This window comes from Ambystoma mexicanum, chromosome 8 (genome assembly GCF_040938575.1).
Source record: "Ambystoma mexicanum isolate Mex_15411 chromosome 8, UKY_AmexF1_1, whole genome shotgun sequence".
Classification (NCBI taxonomy): domain Eukaryota; kingdom Metazoa; phylum Chordata; class Amphibia; order Caudata; family Ambystomatidae; genus Ambystoma; species Ambystoma mexicanum.
Genome location: NC_090929.1, coordinates 271,435,776 through 271,455,172, shown reverse-complemented (window position 1 = coordinate 271,455,172; position 19,397 = coordinate 271,435,776). Strand labels below are relative to the sequence as shown.

At 45.0% G+C, this 19,397-nt stretch overlaps 1 protein-coding gene across 1 annotated transcript in view; it reads left to right on the top strand.

Moving 5' to 3' along the window:
* The window catches only part of PAPPA (pappalysin 1), a 2,238,202-nt gene that overhangs the window by 2,000,722 nt on the left and 218,083 nt on the right, over nucleotides 1-19,397 (top strand). The window contains exon 13 of the mRNA XM_069609668.1: nucleotides 16,479-16,692. Coding sequence (XP_069465769.1) covers nucleotides 16,479-16,692 — 214 coding nt within the window. The remainder of the gene's footprint in view (nucleotides 1-16,478; nucleotides 16,693-19,397) is intronic.

The window sequence follows — 19,397 nt, the reverse complement described above, 5'->3', positions numbered from 1 at the left end:
GGTTTGATAAAAGTACAAGGTATCGGATTCCGTTCCTAAATGCCTCAGGCCACATCCCAGCTCAGATTCCATAGTGCAGCAGCAACCCGCAAACGTTCGTCCAAACCCTCCTTGCGATGCTCTGTCCCTCCCCCAAACCCTGAATAAGAGGGTAAACATGTTGCTACCACCATCAAGGTGGCTAGTTCAATAGTACGACAGAGAACTTTCGTTCAAGATGGCCCAATTCTTCAATTCCTACCGGATGACAAGAAGGAGGCACGGAACTGTTAAGTTGCTTTCTGCTGGTCTGGCAGCCGGCCTTGGAGTTGAATGTCATCCTCTCAAGGCTCATGAGACCGCCCTTTGAACCTCTGAATAAAGTCTCTCTCAAGTTCCTGTCCTGGACGACATCACATTGGTTAGACGTGTGGGTGAGATTTAGGCTTTTTCCTGCAAACCCCCCGCTTGGTGTTCCAATAGTCCAAGGAGGTGCTGCACACTAACCCTTCATTTGTGCCTAAGATTCCTTCAACGTTTCACCACGATGAACCAGTGTTGTTACCTGTTTCCTTTGGTGCTCCTTCTTCACCTGTGGTACACTCCTGCATTTTGTGGATGTGGTGCAAGCTTTGAAATATTACATCTCCAGCACAAAGTAATTCCGGAAGACCTCTCAGCTCTTTGTTACTTTTAGTCCCTCTGAAATGGGGAATGCACTTTCCAAGTCATCTGTTGCCAGATGCATATCATTCCGTCATCAGCTGGTCGATAAGAAAGCCCAGAGCCCATTCTACAAGAGCCGTTGCTGCCATGACAGCTTTCCTCTCTGGGTCCCCTTCCTGGACATTTGCAGGGCCTTCACCTGGAGGTCTCTGCACACCTTTGCAAGGTTTTACTGTGTCAACAGGGATTCTATGGCAGAGTCTAGGGTCGGCCAGGTGGTTCTGCTTCACCTGTTTGCATAAGGTGAGTGTCTCCTGTGTTAAGTATTTATACAAGCAGCTTGCCTCCGTCCGTTATGGTTATGAGGTACTGCTTTGTAATGTATTCATAAAGTATGTGAATCTATGAAATATCCAATGGTGAAGAAGGAAAAAAGATACTTACCTGTACTCCTGTTCTCCAGCATTGCTATCTTTCATAGAGTCACATACGACCCTCCCCCAAATCCTGATTGGCTCATCTTGGCTCATATTGACACTTTATGTGCGCTATGCCAAATCTAAAGATAGCCTCCAGGGGTGGAGCTACGGGAACCATTTCTATTGGCTGTGGGCATTATGACCCAAACATGACTATATTAGAGCACTAAAGTTACTGCACTTTTATCAATAAACTTCTCTATGTTACCAAGGATTCCCAGCCTGACGCCAGGGAGTATTCATACAGCATGTGAATCTATGAAAGATACCAATACTGGAGAACAGGAGTTAAGGTAAGTAACTTATTCCTTGTAATCAGGGTCCAAACTATAGTAGGATTGCCATTGGCACCTCAATGCCACTCTTTCCTTCTCCTTCTCTACACAGCCCACCACATTCACTGGCCCTTCTCACATAGCACACACACATTACAAATACAACTGCACTCACACACATGCATGTGCATACTGACACACACATGCACACATATTCTCAAATATGCACATATGCATGTACAGCAGAACACAGCTGCTTGCATGCACACATACATACATGCTCACACATACACACACTGTTTTTAGCGTACCTGATCCATCAGTCCCCTCAGGACACATATGACAGCCTCTTGCACAATCTGTGGACAGGAAGCAGTGGGTATTACCAAACAGGGTTACTAGCATGCTTGCATACCAGGATTGCATTGCCTTTGGCAGGTCTTCAGCAGGGAGATAGCCAGCAGCAATGCCATAGCCAGCATGTATGACGTCCATTCAAGGTTGGGGCTATAAAATGCTTTGGGGTTATAAAATGCCCAAGAACCTTACATGGCCCATTTGACATGTGTATCAGGGATAATGTGACAACAGGAGTGCTTAGGATTTTCACTGGGCTTGCTTTGGATTTTCCACAGTGGGCGGGTGGGCACCACCCTGTCGCCAATTATGGATTAGCCTCCACTGGTAACCATAATCGTTTTGAACTTTCCTAAGAATTCTATGATGATTGAAGTCTTGGGAGAAGCAGAGGGTCTAATTACCAGGACAAGATAGAGTACCCTTCAGTAGTTTAGGCATTAACCCTGTGCCCTGCTTCCTCACTTACTACTTTGTTAGCTTTAAGGTATACCAAAGCTAAGCTCGAACCAGAACATGAATAACAAAAACGAACACAATAATTGATGCTGGAACACACAGAATTGTATTGGCCTGAAATAGAACAAGCAATTCAAATTGATACAGAATTGTGAAGACCCCTGCAAAATGAGTGGATGGAAGAGTTGTAAACATGAAGGGAATTGTCATGAGTTATCTTGACGCAATTAAACAGACCACATTCTGATTAAATAAAATTACAACACTATACATATTGGGCTCAAGATACAGGGCTCAAAGGAAAGGTGTAAAAAGAGGAAAACAATAAAAGATGGGCATTGATGTGGGTTGCACCACGCATTTACAAAAGACTGAAGAAAAAGTAAGTCAGCAAAAAAGCAGTTTGGAAAAAGATTAATTTTCGGGGCGATCACCGAATTCTCATAGAAGCAAGGCATTAGTATCTCATAATACCAAGGGTTGTTTCCAAGTTGCCAATCTACACATTACATACAGGGTAACCCCTTGAAACTCTTGCCAAGGAAAAGTAACAGCTGGAATACCTCCAGGAGTCTATTGACCATCTGATGTATCGGCGAGAAGCATATAGTAGCCCATAACCAACAACTTCGAGAAGCTGAGGATCTTCTTTTTTCCCATTCCAGAAAACGAAAAGTTGACAAAAAAATCTCTGAGAATCTGTAAAAGAGGCTGTCTGAACTAGATATACAAGAAAATGCCTCCTTACTGCAGGAAAGGTCTTGGCCAAAGCAGAATGTAAAGAAGAACGGAATGGCTCTCAACACAGGATCACTGCATCCTCTTGAAATAGCAAAAATGTACAGAAAGGGATCCCAGCTCACCAAACATCTAGCCCAGCTGATAGCAACAAGAAAGAATGCTTATGATGGAAAACATTTTATTCACAATTCACAAAGAGGTGCCCTAGAGGGATTTGAACACCAGCGGGGATCCGAGGGTAGGACCAAAGTTTTGATCAGGGACAGAGAGATGGGAAAGCTCTTATGAATTCTGTTTACTAGGAGTTCCCCTTATATCATGATGTGCCAGCAATTACTGAGATGTGTAAAATACAGCCTTATATGTACAAGTGTTTCCATTATATGCTGGGTGCCTCCAGGGCTCAAAGAGCCTTTTCAGACTGGTGTGGCTGTTGCCACACCTTCCTCAACCCAGACGTGGCAGATTTCAGACAAAGTACTCTGATGTCAAGAATGACAAAAAGGGCCCAGGCCCACAATCTGTGGCCCATGGGTCCTTTGGATGTGGCAATGGTGCATTTGAAGGGAACATTATTTAGCGTGTTTGTTTTTTATAGTGCTAATTGAATGGAACCACATCTGAATTTGAGCAGTTAAGGAAAATCAGACTATATGAGGGAGGTAACGTGATTGGCCAGACCAGTCAATTTGTTCAATATGAGAAGCTTGTATTTGAACATCCTGGTTTCACAGCCTCCAATATAGTCAGTACCACATCTCGTTAGTTTTAAACCAATGTACTAAGTTTCAGCATTGTCTATGTTCATGACAATTTGCAAAGCATCAGGCCGCATACTAAATCAACTTGAACATTTAAACAGAATTCTTAATCAAACCGTGTTGAGTAAAAACCAGCATGATTCATTCTCTTATTTTCCATGTAGCACTTGCTATCATAATGTATTCATCTAGTGATATAAATAATATATCTAATCAGAAGGATGATAGACTGAGTCGGCAGTGCTGGGATTCAAACCTTTAACGAGCTGCAGGAAGTACACAGTTATTAGTGGCATGCACTTAACTCACTGAGCTATCGGCAGGCCCTCATTAGGACCCTATCGCTAAGTGTTTAACGGCGCCGTAAAAGGCTGCGGCACCGTTAAACACTTAGCGCCTTACTACGAGGTCCTTTTGCGAGACCCGACCTGAACGGCTGGTCTGGACCAGCCGTTAAAGTAGGGACCCGCAAAGGGACCTTGGTGCTAAGTACGGTACCGCAATTTCGGTACCGTACTTAGCGCCTTCCCCAGTCCCATTGAGCCATATGGGGCAAAAATGGGAATGGGGAAGGGCCTATGTTCCATGGGGAATTACCGCCCCGCCAACCTTGGAATGCGGTGGTAATTCCCCATTGAACATTGGCGGACTCGTTACGATACCGGCACCAACCATGGTGCTAATAGCGCAATGGTTTAGCGCCAGTATCGTAATGAGGGCCATTGAATAAAAGAGGTTAATTTCTGAAGTGATCTAAAGTACACAGGGATAAATGCTTTGGACAGTTTGAAATTACATTAAACTGCTTAAACAAAAATAATTCCAGAGACGCCATGCCAAGTGCTGCTGTTCAACATGATGATCTTCTTTATGCCAATTGATGATATTTGCGCTCATGCATGTGTTTCTTGTGGTGATGTCTCCAACGTCATACACTACGTCATGAGTTTGAAAAGGTGTATGGGATTACACACACTTTAGGGCGTCATTAAGAGTTTGGAAAAACAGACGGTGATGGTTTTACTCCTAATTTTTCAATCTATCTGGCTATGCATTTGGAAACCCACGAGCTGTAAAACTGATTACATGTGTTTGGTGCTATTACCTCCAAAAATATGGTGGCAGTACCATCGACATCATACTGCCATTCCCCAAATAAGACCAATGGGACTTCAAAATGGGGACTTACAATTAAGCAGAGACACCACTATTACCGTTGTCAGTACCAGTAATTCTGGTTGGAGGTATTCGCAACGTTAATACCCCTAAACTAATAACAAGACTCCTTCGAATCATCGCTAAAGTGAATTAGCACATGGAGATCGTTTTTGAGCTCCTCTCAGCAGAATGTTTGGTGTGCAGTCCATAACTACTGGTATTGACAGTATTCTGAGCATGCTGTCTTCAGAGGCAGACAGGGAAACAACAATGCAATTTCCAGGCAAGATTTCTTTCCACGTTACACTTCTTTTTGCTATAACATCATATTTAACACATGAAAGATAAAGCTAAAACATGAGAAAATACCTTCTCTTTCCTTTGAAGAAAACGTACTCTCTCATGCACTGTAAGCATGCTCTTGTTTCAGTTTAACCAAGTTTGCAATTCAAATGTTTACCTTATGAAGACAATATGCTATGTAAATACTACAAAATGAACCACATTTAATTTACTAACTCTGTGTTAAAGGATAGTTCCGGGACTTTTTTTTTATTGTCCCTACGGGTCGGCCATGTGTTTGTAAGCATAAATCGGTAGATCGTAGGAAACTTTCCTATGGACCTTACCCGACTTTTCGCCCATTATCGCACTCGAAATCAGCCTCCATTTTGTGATAATCCTATCATTCCGCCGCATCGACCTGGCTCACCTGCCTTTGCGGCACTAAATCAAATCCCCCGCCCCTGAGCCTGACATCAGCAGACGCGTACTGCCCATTTCAAGCACGTCTCGTGTCAACAATCGCTGCGCCTCAGCTATTGACGTGTTGCCATGGAAATGGCAGGACGCCTCTTTCCCCAATAAGTATAAACAGACCGTTTCACAACATACAGCAGCAGATTTTCGATTCCATTCCTCTCTCTGTGTTACTTTGAGTATTCTGTGACTCGTTTCAGTGCTCTGGTCAGCTACCTTCGCCGCTTGTAGCCCGTGTGAACACCTGTACCATCTCTGTAAATTATTTTACTATCTTTACCGCACAATGGCCACAATAATGCCGTATATGTACGAGCCCGAGTACACCGAGGAGGAACTACTGGAAAGGCAAGCACGCGAAAACGATGGGGATTCGGACGGCAGTTGGGAGGACCAGTCAACGGATGAAGAGCCTGGACCATGTCGCATGGACGGCGTCTCCACCTGGTGCACGTGCAATCGGTGCGAGCTAATGCCAACTGAGGAGGAGAACTGCTGCTGCCGTGAAAATTCCGGGTGCTTGGCCTACATTTCGGAAAGCGAGCAAAGTCTGCAGGAAGGCGAGCAAAGTCCGCAATGCATCACCGAGCTGCCAGAGTTCAGGGAAGCCTGCCTCTCACGGACAGTGTTGAGGATGATGATGGTGCTTATGCACGAACTTCGTGGCACTGTTCGTCCGCGTAATCCGAGTAACGAGTAAGTATACTCTGTTTGTGATGTCAGTGATGCCACCACTATTTCATGGTCGTCTCCCACATATAAAATTACATTTACATATCATTCGAACGCATGTAAATTGGTTCCATATAGTGCATTTTCTAGATATAATTTTTTTCTAAGAAAAATGACATGTGTTACCTGAATCGACATTGATAAGAAAGTTTGGTCAGTTTAATACAGTTTGCATCTTTTTTTTTCACAGGTGGTACAGGCTGGTGGCCTATCGTTGCTTCACTTGGTGGCTTCACGGGAGGCTCGGACACTGCGTTCGGAGAGTAATACCTGCCTGTGCGGTACTTGCCATTAGACAACATTTCCCCAGTGACAGTGGACAATACCGCGGATTTTCCCTCGATGTGCTGCAACCTCAACTTTACAATGTGTAATGTTTATTATTTATGTTTAACTAAAATCTAAAATAAAGCCCAACATATATTTTAGCAATGGTTGTTTTGATTTTTTAAATGAATCTAGTGTGTCTCCGTTGAATAGCCTTCCAGTGCCTTGTCTTGTCACACCACATGTCTCCGGCCAGCATCCTCCCTCACGCTGGCCGCACACCTTCAATCCACATAACCGTTGAACCCATATATGCAGCAGTCATACATATATTATTTTGTGGGTTGGCATCAAGCGTTGGCAATAAAAAGCTGTTGGATTTTATTGATACAAAACATGGTTATAGGTAAATAATAAATATGGTTGATCATAATAAATCCTCTTTTTGGGCACCGGGTACAGAGATGACCCCCATATATTCTCCTGGGAGGGTGAGGTATTTATAAACTCACCCCCCTGCCTTCCATGTAGTAGATCCTGCAGCCATCCTCTTACATTCAGTTAGATGGCCTCTCCTTGGTCAGGCCCTGCGGCAAACGGGTCTTGTCTGCACGACCACCGCCCCGATCCACCCCCCCGCCCTATCAAAGGCAGTTCGCACCGGGGTACTTGTGCTGGCAAGTGGAGCTGTCAGGGAGCGATAAAGGCCAAGAGGTGCCAAAGACCATGTACACTTCAAAGTGGTCTATAGAGCATGGGTTGTTGTTCCCATGTCTACCTCCAGACCCCGTGTCTCCTGCCAAGCATCCCCCCTCACGCTGGACGGCCCCCTGCAATCCACATAAGTGTGTCTCCATTCACGAGTCTTCCTGTGTCTTGTCTGCACGACCACCGCCCCGATCCACCCCCCCGCCCTATCAAAGGCAGTTCGCACCGGGGTACTTGTGCTGGCAAGTGGAGCTGTCAGGGAGCGATAAAGGCCAAGAGGTGCCAAAGACCATGTACACTTCAAAGTGGTCTATAGAGCATGGGTTGTTGTTCCCATGTCTACCTCCAGACCCCGTGTCTCCTGCCAAGCATCCCCCCTCACGCTGGACGGCCCCCTGCAATCCACATAAGTGTGTCTCCATTCACGAGTCTTCCTGTGTCTTGTCTGCACGACCACCGCCCCGATCCACCCCCCCGCCCTATCAAAGGCAGTTCGCACCGGGGTACTTGTGCTGGCAAGTGGAGCTGTCAGGGAGCGATAAAGGCCAAGAGGTGCCAAAGACCATGTACACTTCAAAGTGGTCTATAGAGCATGGGTTGTTGTTCCCATGTCTACCTCCAGACCCCGTGTCTCCTGCCAAGCATCCCCCCTCACGCTGGACGGCCCCCTGCAATCCACATAAGTGTGTCTCCATTCACGAGTCTTCCTGTGTCTTGTCTGCACGACCACCGCCCCGATCCACCCCCCGCCCTATCAAAGGCAGTTCGCACCGGGGTACTTGCGCTGCTGGCAAGTGGAGCTGTCAGGGAGCGATAAAGGCCAAGGGGTGTCAAAGACCATGTACACTTCAAAGTGGTCTATAGAGCATGGGTTTGTTGTTCCCATGTCTACCTCCAGACCCTGTGTCTCCTGCCAAGCATCCCCCCTCACGCTGGACGGCCCCCTGCAGACCGCATAATGCCACGACATATACACGTCATTCATTCACAAACACACCCCTGTTTCGAATTCTTTATAACCCACTTCATATTTCTAATGAGAACTTCTTTGCGCTTTGCTAGTCAACCCGTGAAGGTGCTGGTTATCTGCTCTTCGTCTCTGTGAACTTCCGTGACCACTTTGAGCAAACTCGTCAGTTTGCAACCTGTGAACTGCTCCCTGTTCTACGACAAGAAACTACTCTGATCCCTGCATCTAACTGTTTGTTCGTCAAGGTAAGTCCATGTACCATAATCATTTTGCGTCCAATTTTTTAATTTATATCTATTTGCTAGTAGTCATCAAATTGCATCCATGTTTTCTTTTCGTTCACGACAGTACATGCAAGGAACTAGTCACATGTTCTGAGTTTAGTCAAATTACTTTTTCTATTTTTTGAAAGTTATTGAAATACTTATCCGCATGTGAATAACGTGTATAGTTCCAAGAACCAAAACGGACCTTGCATTGAACCTTTTATGTGTCGTTTAATGTTTTAACACATTGGTATTCATAGAGAATTGTTGATCTTTACTTTTCAGAACTTTCCATAATGCCTGCCTGTTCCATTGGCGGTTGCCCTTCGAAGACCCATAACAAATCTGAAGATACTATAATGCATGTTTTCCCTAAGACAATAGATCAGATAAGAGAATGGGTCCGATATTGCGGATATCCAGCCTCTGAGCTAGAAAGTAGAGTCCTTGAAGTCTTTGCGGACAAGAGGGGTGATCGATACCGCATCTGCAGCAGGCACTTTAGCCCAGACATGTACTCCACATCATTGCTAATAAAGAAGAAAACACCGCGAGCGAGGCGAAAATTGCTCTCAACCGCTATTCCCACTCTATTCGTCCACATCCCTCCACTGGTGAGTCAAGTTTACGTATTTGTCTCTCGGCCTTGCGGTAGTGTGTAGCATTAGCTAACAATAATTTCCCCATTTATGTATCCACTCAATATGAAGGCGGAAGATTCTCCATCCGTGTCGTTATTGCAGTCATCAGCCACTTCAAGCGCCTATCGGGTAATCTTACTTAGCTATTCTGACACTGACTTGTTTTAGGCATGTAAATCAATAGTTTTAATTGATCGTGTAATCATTTTACCTAATGGTACACCACAGTACTCGTCCTCTAGTCTTTGTTTTCAGTTATAATTATTGTTATCCAAAATAATGCAAGTACTATCTTTCAGGGAGATGCTGAGGAGTCCAACGCATTGACGACAACCGTAGATGTCACTCAGATGCTCGAGGTACGTTTCCGGACAGTTCCATCGATGGAGATCATCAGATCTTGCATTCTTGTAGCGTGATTGTTACACACAATGTTTCTTTCGTTTTTAGCCATTGGTATGTCCTTCTGTCGTCGCCCTCCTATGTGTCTTCTTTTTTCAATATTGTGTTCATTACTAATGAAAGTCCTATGTTTCAGGGAGTCGATGGAGCATTAGTCCAAGAAGAAGGGGGAGCATGCAGTTACGGGTCGGCGCAACAGCTTGCAGAAGTGTGCACCGCAGTTACAGCGTCCCTTGATGTTCTTATGCATTTCGAGGTATGGATACTGACAGATCAATCATGCGAGATCAAATGACGTGATTACATCCGCTATACTTCCTTCTTTATTAACGCAAGTACTATGTTTCAGGGAGCTGACGGAGCTTCTTCAACAAGAACATCACCCCTAGTAGTTGATGCAGATCTCTGGGTGGTGACACTTCCAACGATGGAGCAAATCGAATCATATTTAGATATCCATTATTTATTTTAGACAACTGATCATTTGTGCAGGTCTATTTAGATGAGCCGTTGACGCCTGCAGAAAGTTTATGTTCTTTTAAACAAAATAGAAAACCATACTAATGCAATTACTGTGTTTCAGGGAGTTGCTGAAGCGTCATCTTCAATAATATCATCAATGGAAGTCTATGCGGAGCCCGAGGTATGGATCTTGACAGTTCAATCTAACTAGATCAACAATGCGTGAACTATTGTCGTTTGAATGTTCTACACAATGCGTTCATTCGTGTTTTGCTATTGAGATGTACGTATGGGTATTGGTCCCCAAGTACATTTTGTGTTTTCAATATTATTATACATACTAATGAAAGTTCTATGTTTCAGGGAGTCGATGGAGCCTCAGTGAGTGATGGATGTGCTTATCATGAAAATATAGTCGTTGCAGCGCGAGAGGAAGTGGAGACATGCACACACGAGTTGGAGCAACAGCGTCCAGATGTTGAATTTCTAGGCAAGAAAGTTTCAAAGAAAAGAAAGCAAAAGAAGGTTAGTGTCCTGTTCACTATATTATGTTGTCTTTCACTGTCAATAGTTCAATACTGTAAGTTGTGTTTAAACTGAACATCCCTTTTCTAATCTGTCCTCTAGTTGCGAGTGGGTGTAAGAACTAGATCTACACAGACAGTGAAGCGAACGAGAGATGTTGCTTGTCAAACCTTTTGGCAGGGACTTGAGACTGGAGATGCATCGTGCCAACGGGAAGAATATGAAGTGATTGACAACGGAGCTATACCACCACCAGCCATTGATAGTGAATGTCCTCCTGGTAGTTTGGATGCAGTCGGAGATCAATTCACAGAATCCACACCCGCAAAAAATAAGAGCGCGCGAAAGTTGAAGACATTGTTTTTTTCTCCCATCTCCGGACAAGGAACAGATGTTGCAATGGAAGAGAATGAAGTGGACGACAATGAAACACCATCAATATCACTCAGCATAGCGGAAGACGATATCAGAGATTGTACCTTTCATGCGAGTGACATGTCCTCAACGTTACAGGCCGAACCAGCTGGGATGCAGAGTGACAGTATAAGGAAAGAGGCCAAATTCATTGTATTCGATAGCTGTTTGATGGATATTATTATGATGATGAAATGTGGGCATTGGGTTGGTGGGGAAGTATGTGGGGAGCCATTGATTAATGTGACTCGTGCAATTCGAGGCACTAACCTTAAAATACATGCCACCTGTACACAATATCATCCGTTCGCATGGTCTGCACAACCCATGCTGGGGCAACTGCCAGCAGGCAATCTACTTTGTGCAGCGGCCGCACTTTTTAGTGGTTCAAGTTTTAAAAAGTTACAGTATTTCTTTCAGTTTGTGGGAATCCATTTCATTGCGAAAAGTCAGTTCTACAAATACCAAACCGATTATCTATTTCCAGCCATCAGCGAAGCTTGGAGAATGGAAAAAATGTCAATGGAAAGTACATTCGCGGGCAAACGCTTCAGGCTAGCCGGTGATGGACAGTGCGACAGCCCAGGATTTTCAGCCAAGTACTGCACCTACCACTTTCAGGACATGGAAAGTAAGAAAATTGTGAGTTCGGTGGTCGTGCAGGTGTCACAAAGTACATCCTCAGTGGCCATGGAGAAAGTTGGCTTTGTAGCATCATTGCAAGAACTACAATCGCGGGGAATGGTGATCGACCTGATAGCCACGGACAGACACGTTTCAATTGCCAAGACAATGAGAGAAGAGTACAAAAATATAAATCACCAATTTGACGTATGGCATCTTGCAAAAACAATCAATAAAAAATTGTCGGCTGCAGGAAAAAAAAAAGATATGCAAGGTATTTCACAGTGGTCCAAGTCAATCAGCAACCATCTTTGGTGGAGCTCAAAAACATGTGAAGGGTCGTTGGAAATTCTACTGGAAAAATGGCGGTCAGTAATGTTGCACTGTAGCAACGTACATCGATGGTCGACAAATGAGCATTTCCACAAATGTGAACATGGCCATTTGTCCACAGAGGAGGCACGGAAGAAGAAGTGGTTGATTCCTTCATCACCCACTCACAAGGCCATTGAAAAGATTGTATTTGATAAAACTATAACAAGAGATTTGAGGGGACTCACGGAATTCTGCCACACAGGAGATTTGGAGGTGTTCCACAATATGTGCCTAAAGTACAGGCCCAAAAGATTGCATTTTGGCATGGAAGGCATGATAAATCGGACTCTTCTAGCGGTCTTGGCACATAACCATAATGTTGGCCGTCAACAAAGTAGGACGACCGGAACTTTAGGGACGCTTCGCTACAATAAGGCCTTCACTAAAAGAAGTAAACAATGGGTGATCAAACCAGTGTTTGAGGATATGCAATATGAGTTTATTGAGAGACTTATCGTAGATGTCCTCGATAGGCACATACATGGAGTGGTGAACGAACCTATGCAGGGGACAACTGCATTGCCACCCAACATTGCCTCTGTTCCATGTCCACCTAAAGCAGAGCTCATTGAGAAATACACATCACGGTTTAAATGATTGTAATTTGATTGTCTGTTCTCTCGAGTCTCCTCATGTTGCAGGCCCATTGCAATTAAACCAAACAGTAATATAAATCATTTTTACAAAAATTATAGAATGTTTCCGTATTACAAACACATGGCCGACCCATAGGGACAATAAAAAAAAAGGCACGCAGACAAGATGCCCTTACACTAACTGGAGCTAACTAGAAATGTGTGCTCGCTCAAAGTGAAGGTCAGCTGCTTTGATGTTTTGCTCGGGTGGCGGAACGGCCCACGACCCAGTATAAGGTTCTATTGTGATTTGACCTTGACAGGCCGGGACCATCCTGAAAGACTAAGAAAAGATAATGAATAAAATTTCAGAAACGAAACGATGAGCCACGTTCATTAGAAGAAGTAACGTCGGCAAAGAAGGAGTGGTGTTTCGGGTCTGCCCTACACAGAGACACAATGGAAAATGCAAATATAATGTAAGTAACTTTTGATGAGTTTATACCGCAATTTCATTACTATACAGTGGCTTTAAAGACGGGTTCAGTTGTACTTGTTCGTTCTATGTGGCATATTGTTTTCTACCGCGCACTATCTTGAGGAGAAACATCTGCTTTTACTGAAGCACCTCAAAACCTTCCTCTTTGCTTCTGCTTTCTCTCTCCCTCTCCCCTGCTACAACTGGTCCACTGTCTGCGACCTCGGTCCTGGGCCCTTCCACTCTCCACCTGCACTGCCTCCCTGTCAACCCCTGCACTGGGGGACTGTCTCAGTATCCTACAGCCCCCCCTTCCCAGCACTTGTTCTGCACTTACCTTGCACTTGCCACCAGCTGGCCCTATTTATTTATTATTTTATGCTACTTACCTTGTACTCCACTCCCCCCCCCTCCCTGCCTCGCCACGCCTTTAAACACTTGTGTACACCCAGTAGCGCTGTCCTCGCTATGATTTTAATAAGGATCTGATGGTGAGACTAATTTCATTTTTTATGTTTTTAGGTACATCATTCACTACTGTCTGTGTCACGAGTACCGGACACCGGCGGACGGCTTCTACAGCCGCCAGTTGCTTCTCCGCGTGAACAACGTTACCACCCTGACCATTTTATGGGACGATCGCCAAGTACAAGTATGCCCTTACGCGGTACTAACGGTTAGATGCAACATACCTACCGTTGTGGTGGCCTAGTGCCTCGTTGTTGGAACAGCCATGCGATTATCAGTGCGACCGAAGAGCGTATTTTTATCGTATACCAACACCCTGTGTACTGCACACGAACATCGCTTCCCTCAAGACGAACTAATTTGGATCGAGAGCAAAGAAAAATGCAAATCGCTGAATATTCTCTAAACATTTGATGTCCAATAAACGTACTTTGCCAAATGTACAATCTTGCCGTTTGCTTTTAAACCACGGTTTCACATTCCGAATTGTGGCGCTGTATTGTGAGATGCTCTAAGACCCTGTGTACAGCAAAGGACCATCGCGTTCCTCAATACGAACTTTTTGGAACATGAGCAAATAAAAATGCAAATCGCTGAATATTCTCTAAACATTTGATGTCAAATAAATGTACTTTACCACATTTACAATCTTGCGGTTTGATTTCAAAGTACAGTTTCATATTCCGAATTGTGGTGCGCTGTATTGTGAGCTGATCTGTGTTGATTTCCGGGGTCTGTGTGGAGTCGCGTAGAAGACGCCTGGGCGCGTTTGCCTACGCAGCTCAGTCACGTCACGGATAGAGGCGGGGAATATGAATGTTTTGATAAAGTCTGTTTCAGGGGCGGGGGATTTGATTTAGTGCCGCAAAGGCAGGTGAGCCAGGTCGATGCGGCGGAATGATAGGATTATCACAAAATGGAGGCTGATTTCGAGTGCGATAATGGGCGAAAAGTCGGGTAAGGTCCATAGGAAAGTTTCCTACGATCTACCGATTTATGCTTACAAACACATGGCCGACCCGTAGGGACAATAAAAAAAAAGTCCCGGAACTATCCTTTAAAATATTAAACCCACTATTAAAGTATTTTTTTTTCTTCACCACCAAAATTCCAAAACATGGATTGCTGCTGCCACTATGTGCTAATAGCCTTGTAGATCTCGGAAGGTATGATTATCGCTGCGCATAAGGACCCTTCGCCAACTTATGGGTCTCTACGGCCTCCCTCAGTCTATAAGGCTACATTCGTTTTAGAGCATCTGTGAATTTTTGCTGGGCTATACATTACTTTTCAACAACTAATTGTGAGGGTCATTAGGACTTCACAATTAGGCGCAGGTGGAGATGCAGTGCCTGGGAAACTAAGGGAACTGCCAGAAGTGGCTGATGCTCCACTATTTCGCGACCTTTTATCCACCCTGCCTTTATCCCCTTAACTGCTGTGCACTTATACATTACAATGCAAATAAGACAAACCTGCTTGTCCATTTAACGGAATCTTCACCTGATGCCATGGACGAATGAGTGGTAAAGTTGGAGAGCAGGGATTCCACCTCAAACGACAATGGCATAGACTTTTCCTCCGCAGTCAAGGGGTACATTTTAGCTGTTAATATTGGTATAGCGTTTTCGAGCTCCTATTTGTACGAGCATTGTTTTTGACACACGATCAATAGGAAACACCCAAGACTTGAGGACTCAAACTGCCGAATGTTAAGTTCTTTTGATGGTTGGCCAGTTTCTTAACTCCCATCTCTGATTCTATGTGAAAGAGAACCTTGTCATGGTCCTCTTCATTCAGATATTAACCATTTGGCTCAAATACCCCCTCTTTCTTTCTTAATGCAAAAGGAAGAGGCGGAAGACTGCTTTCCTTTGGTTAAATATTTCCTTTTGTCTAGACTCATAACTATCATTAGTGTCTCCTTAGTTAACTGAGGAAATCTCTCTTCTAAGGGCAGAATGTTTATATGTGCCTACTTGGCTCTCTTCCTTTAGGGAGAGACAAGGAAGAAAACGATTCAGGTGATATTTCTTTTTTGGGCTTCCTTTTTTAAGCGCTCTTCTGGGAGCTCATGATTGCAGTACTGAGCATTTGGCTGCCACAAAGAATCTGCAGAGCTCTATTCTGCAGACAGATAATGGTACAGGTCATTAGCTGTGTAGGCCCAAAAGGGGTCCATGCCCTGCTGTGCATGGTTCGTTAATCTGCACTCAAATACCCTTCTCGCTGCCTGTTCCTGTTTGGTTCCAGCATGGGGATCAGCAGATATATTGGAACTTCTTTAGAACTGCAGAGCTGGGGCTTCTTATTCGTATGTCACCAGGACCAGAGATAAGCAATGGGAGGAATTGTAGTGCATGCTTCCCAGAGTTTTCGCTCTGACATACATGGCTGTGTTCTTGGGAGCTCTATAGACGAGTGCTGAGAAATCCCTTAAGCCAAGTTTCCCTTCCCCCAATGTTGATCATATGCTGAAAATGAGAAGCAACCAAAGCTGAAGATACTATGTCTGACGGTGTCTGGGAGGTCATTGAATCCATTAAGGCCAGGATCCTCAAAGTGTTTCTACTGACGCCCATGCCCAGCAAGGTTGGGAGTAGGATTTTAAAGGTAAGCATAATTTTGTTAAAACAATCCCTATGAAGAGACCTACCAGGTAGTTTATCTGAACAAGGATGCAACTGCCTAAAATCTTCTGAAACACGGTCTGGTCGCAGAGGACCAATGTTATACTAGCATTATACCATAACGGTGAGTGAGGTTGGCAGTGTACCGAACACATGTTCGTAAATGTTCCCGTCAGGGTAGAGTATTTAGAAGTACTGCGGCCAGCTCTCTGAGTCTCCAGACTATGTGTGAATCTGTACCTTTGTCATTATAATTCATATGTCCCCTTTAAGGTGTAATCAGACTTTCCCGTGTCTCTCACCACAGGTGTCCACGTGCTGAGCTGTAGGAACAATCCCCTGGTTATCCCGGTCATGCACGACTTGAGCCACCCCTTCTACCACAGCCAGGCCGTGTTCATCACCTTCACCTCTCCGCTGGTGGCCATCTCCGGGGTGGCCCTGCGCTCCTTTCATAACTTCGACCCCATCACCATGGGCAGCTGTCAGAGAGGCGAGATCTACAGCCAGGCGGAGCAGAGGTGAGGAATTACAACTTGTTTTCCTGCTGCCGCCACACACACACTTCCAGTTCAAACAGGGTCTTATGAAGTCGACAAACAAGGAGGGAGCTGACCTCTGCTGACCCGGTATATTACCAAAGCCGTTCTGGAAGCAGAGATCTGTGAAGTGGCAGTTAACATCCAAGTGTAACTCTTTGTCAGGGCCGACAGAAATTGTGTGGAACCCCATTTTCAAATGATGTTTCGGGGCGGGTCCCCTTGCCTACAATTGCAAAATTCTGCCTATATATATAAAGCACAAAAATGCTTAGATGCGGTATAGTTTGTTTTTAAAATGTAAAAGTGCAGTGGAAAACTGTAAATACGTTTTATGGGGCACAAGCAGATTCAGTGGATGCCCTTCTGTGTCCCTGGAGCAGATTCTTGATCACACAATCGATATATTATAACGAATGGGTCAAAGCCATCCTTTGGGGGAGGTCAGTGTGGTGCATAGATTGTTATTTTGCAATGTGCGATGTATTTGTTTTTATCACTGATATTGTATGACGTTACTCACCTCGAACTTTATTAATCGGAAAACATTCACTGCTTCATACCTAACAGCTGTAAACAGGGTGACACATGTCTGTGAATATATTTTTCCATTCAGTTTTTTATTGAATAGGGGCAGAGAATACTGAATTGGGAGGCTACATAGGACAAATCAACAGATTACGGTACCAAGTAAAAAATCCACAATAGAAACATCTGAAGAAACCCATACCCTCCCTCCCGCAGCACCTCGCTCCGCCAGCATGAAGACTACCGAGTTCAAACACAGGTTTGGGGCGAAAGAAAACAAAACATAGGGATTGTATAATGAATATGGACTGACACATTGGGTTCAAGAAGCGTGAATGGATCGAGTGGCCGAGATCATATATTGGAGCGAACAGAAAAATGGGGGTTCACGGGGGAAATGGTCAAAGTCTCAGTGCACCACAGTCCTCGTGGAGAAGCACCAATGTCCAGTCCAGTAGGAAAGATTTCATTGTGTCGTGGGCCAGCGCTGACAGTTTCTCATAAGTGAAGATTGCCCACAGTTTGGTAAGCCACTCGGACCTTGATGGCACCAATTTATTTTTACAATTCTGGCCGAGCGTTAGTCTCGACAGTCTGTCCGTGGGGAGGTGCAATGCGTGGAGGATCTTGAAGTTGTGCTCCATAGCCGAGGTGTACAAAGTACCCGAAAAGAGACCCTATAGAGTTTAGCCCAGGTCGAATCTTCTTACACCATCCCAGGTTTTTCTTCCCAGAATTGCTTGAACCCTTGTCTACCTTGCAGCTGCGCCATAATCAGGACCCCATACATCCTAGACAGAGATCCCTTCCTCTTAGAGGATTCTACGATTGTCTCTGATTATTTAACACTTTTTGGACAGGTACTGTCTTTGGCCACCAAATGCGCATTGAAAGTGACACAGCCTTTGGTTTGTGAGACTGATGCTTCCTTAGGAAATGTGTGCATTCCTTCAGCCGCACTATGCGGCTTCAGTTCTGTGGCAACATCCTACATAAAGTGATAGAGGGAGATAAATGTAGCCAGAGATTATCACGGATTGGTTTATTGGCCTGTACAGTCAGCAAAGGAGCTGGAACCCTAAATGACACTTAATACGAGCTATTCAGCTTTCTTTGACAGAGTCATAACCCTGCCAAAAGGTGTAAGATCAATTTAAATTGAAATGGTTGAAGGGGCTTAACGACAGGCTTGCTAGTGCCTATACAGGGCTTTACCCACTCATCTGGATGTTAGTGGAGTGTAGACACTGTTTCGAGTACCAGGCTCACTCGAGACCTCCTATATAGACAGACCTCCTAAACTTTTTTCACCCTCTCTGCAGCCCCTAACAGTGCCCTCTACTGTCATAAAGACATGCCACAGATACAGCATACCATCCTTTAGGCTCCTATTCCTGTACTCCCCTCGAACGAAAAACCTCTCTTGCCTTCATCTCAACCAGAACATGCCCTTTTCTTGTCCATGGGAACACCCACCCCAAACACACACAGATAACCACAGCCCCCACTATCTTTCCCTATAAGGGTCGTCGAAATGGAGAGTCTCACTTCACTTCAGCAACCCTTACACATGTCCACTCCCCTTCTAGGCGGCGTCAGCACAAAGCCAGCGCACCTCGCGCAGAGCCCCAGCTGCATAGGATGTTGCAGCCCGGGGCTCCAGGTAAGTTCTTCTTGCTCTGCTCTCCCTGTCAGGCCACGGGGAGAGTGGATTGCCTGCATGCACCCCGGCATTGCTGGTGATTTCCATGGCTCCCTGCCAGAGCCATCAGGGAACTTATTTTCTTCACCGCCCGCCCCGCCTGGGGCATGCAGGCTTACTCCTGAATGGCCATACTCTTCACCCAGTCTGCACTACGCACAGGGCCCGGGACTTGTCCTACCCCAGTTCCTTTTTCTACATCGACAGGAACAGACACTGAGCACCGGATGAGCATATTGCTTGCTGCTCACTTCCTCTAAAGCACCGTAAATGCATATATTTTTCATTTTTTGCATTCATTAACCCCGGCCTTCGGAACCCCGGTCCCTCCGGGTCATGTCACGCTTGTCTGGGTTTTCAAAGTGCGCATCATGCTAAGGCCCCTTCCTGGTCCCAGATCCTCACACACTCTGTATTGGGTGTTTGGGAGCCAATCAATGGTGGGATTCTTGTATGG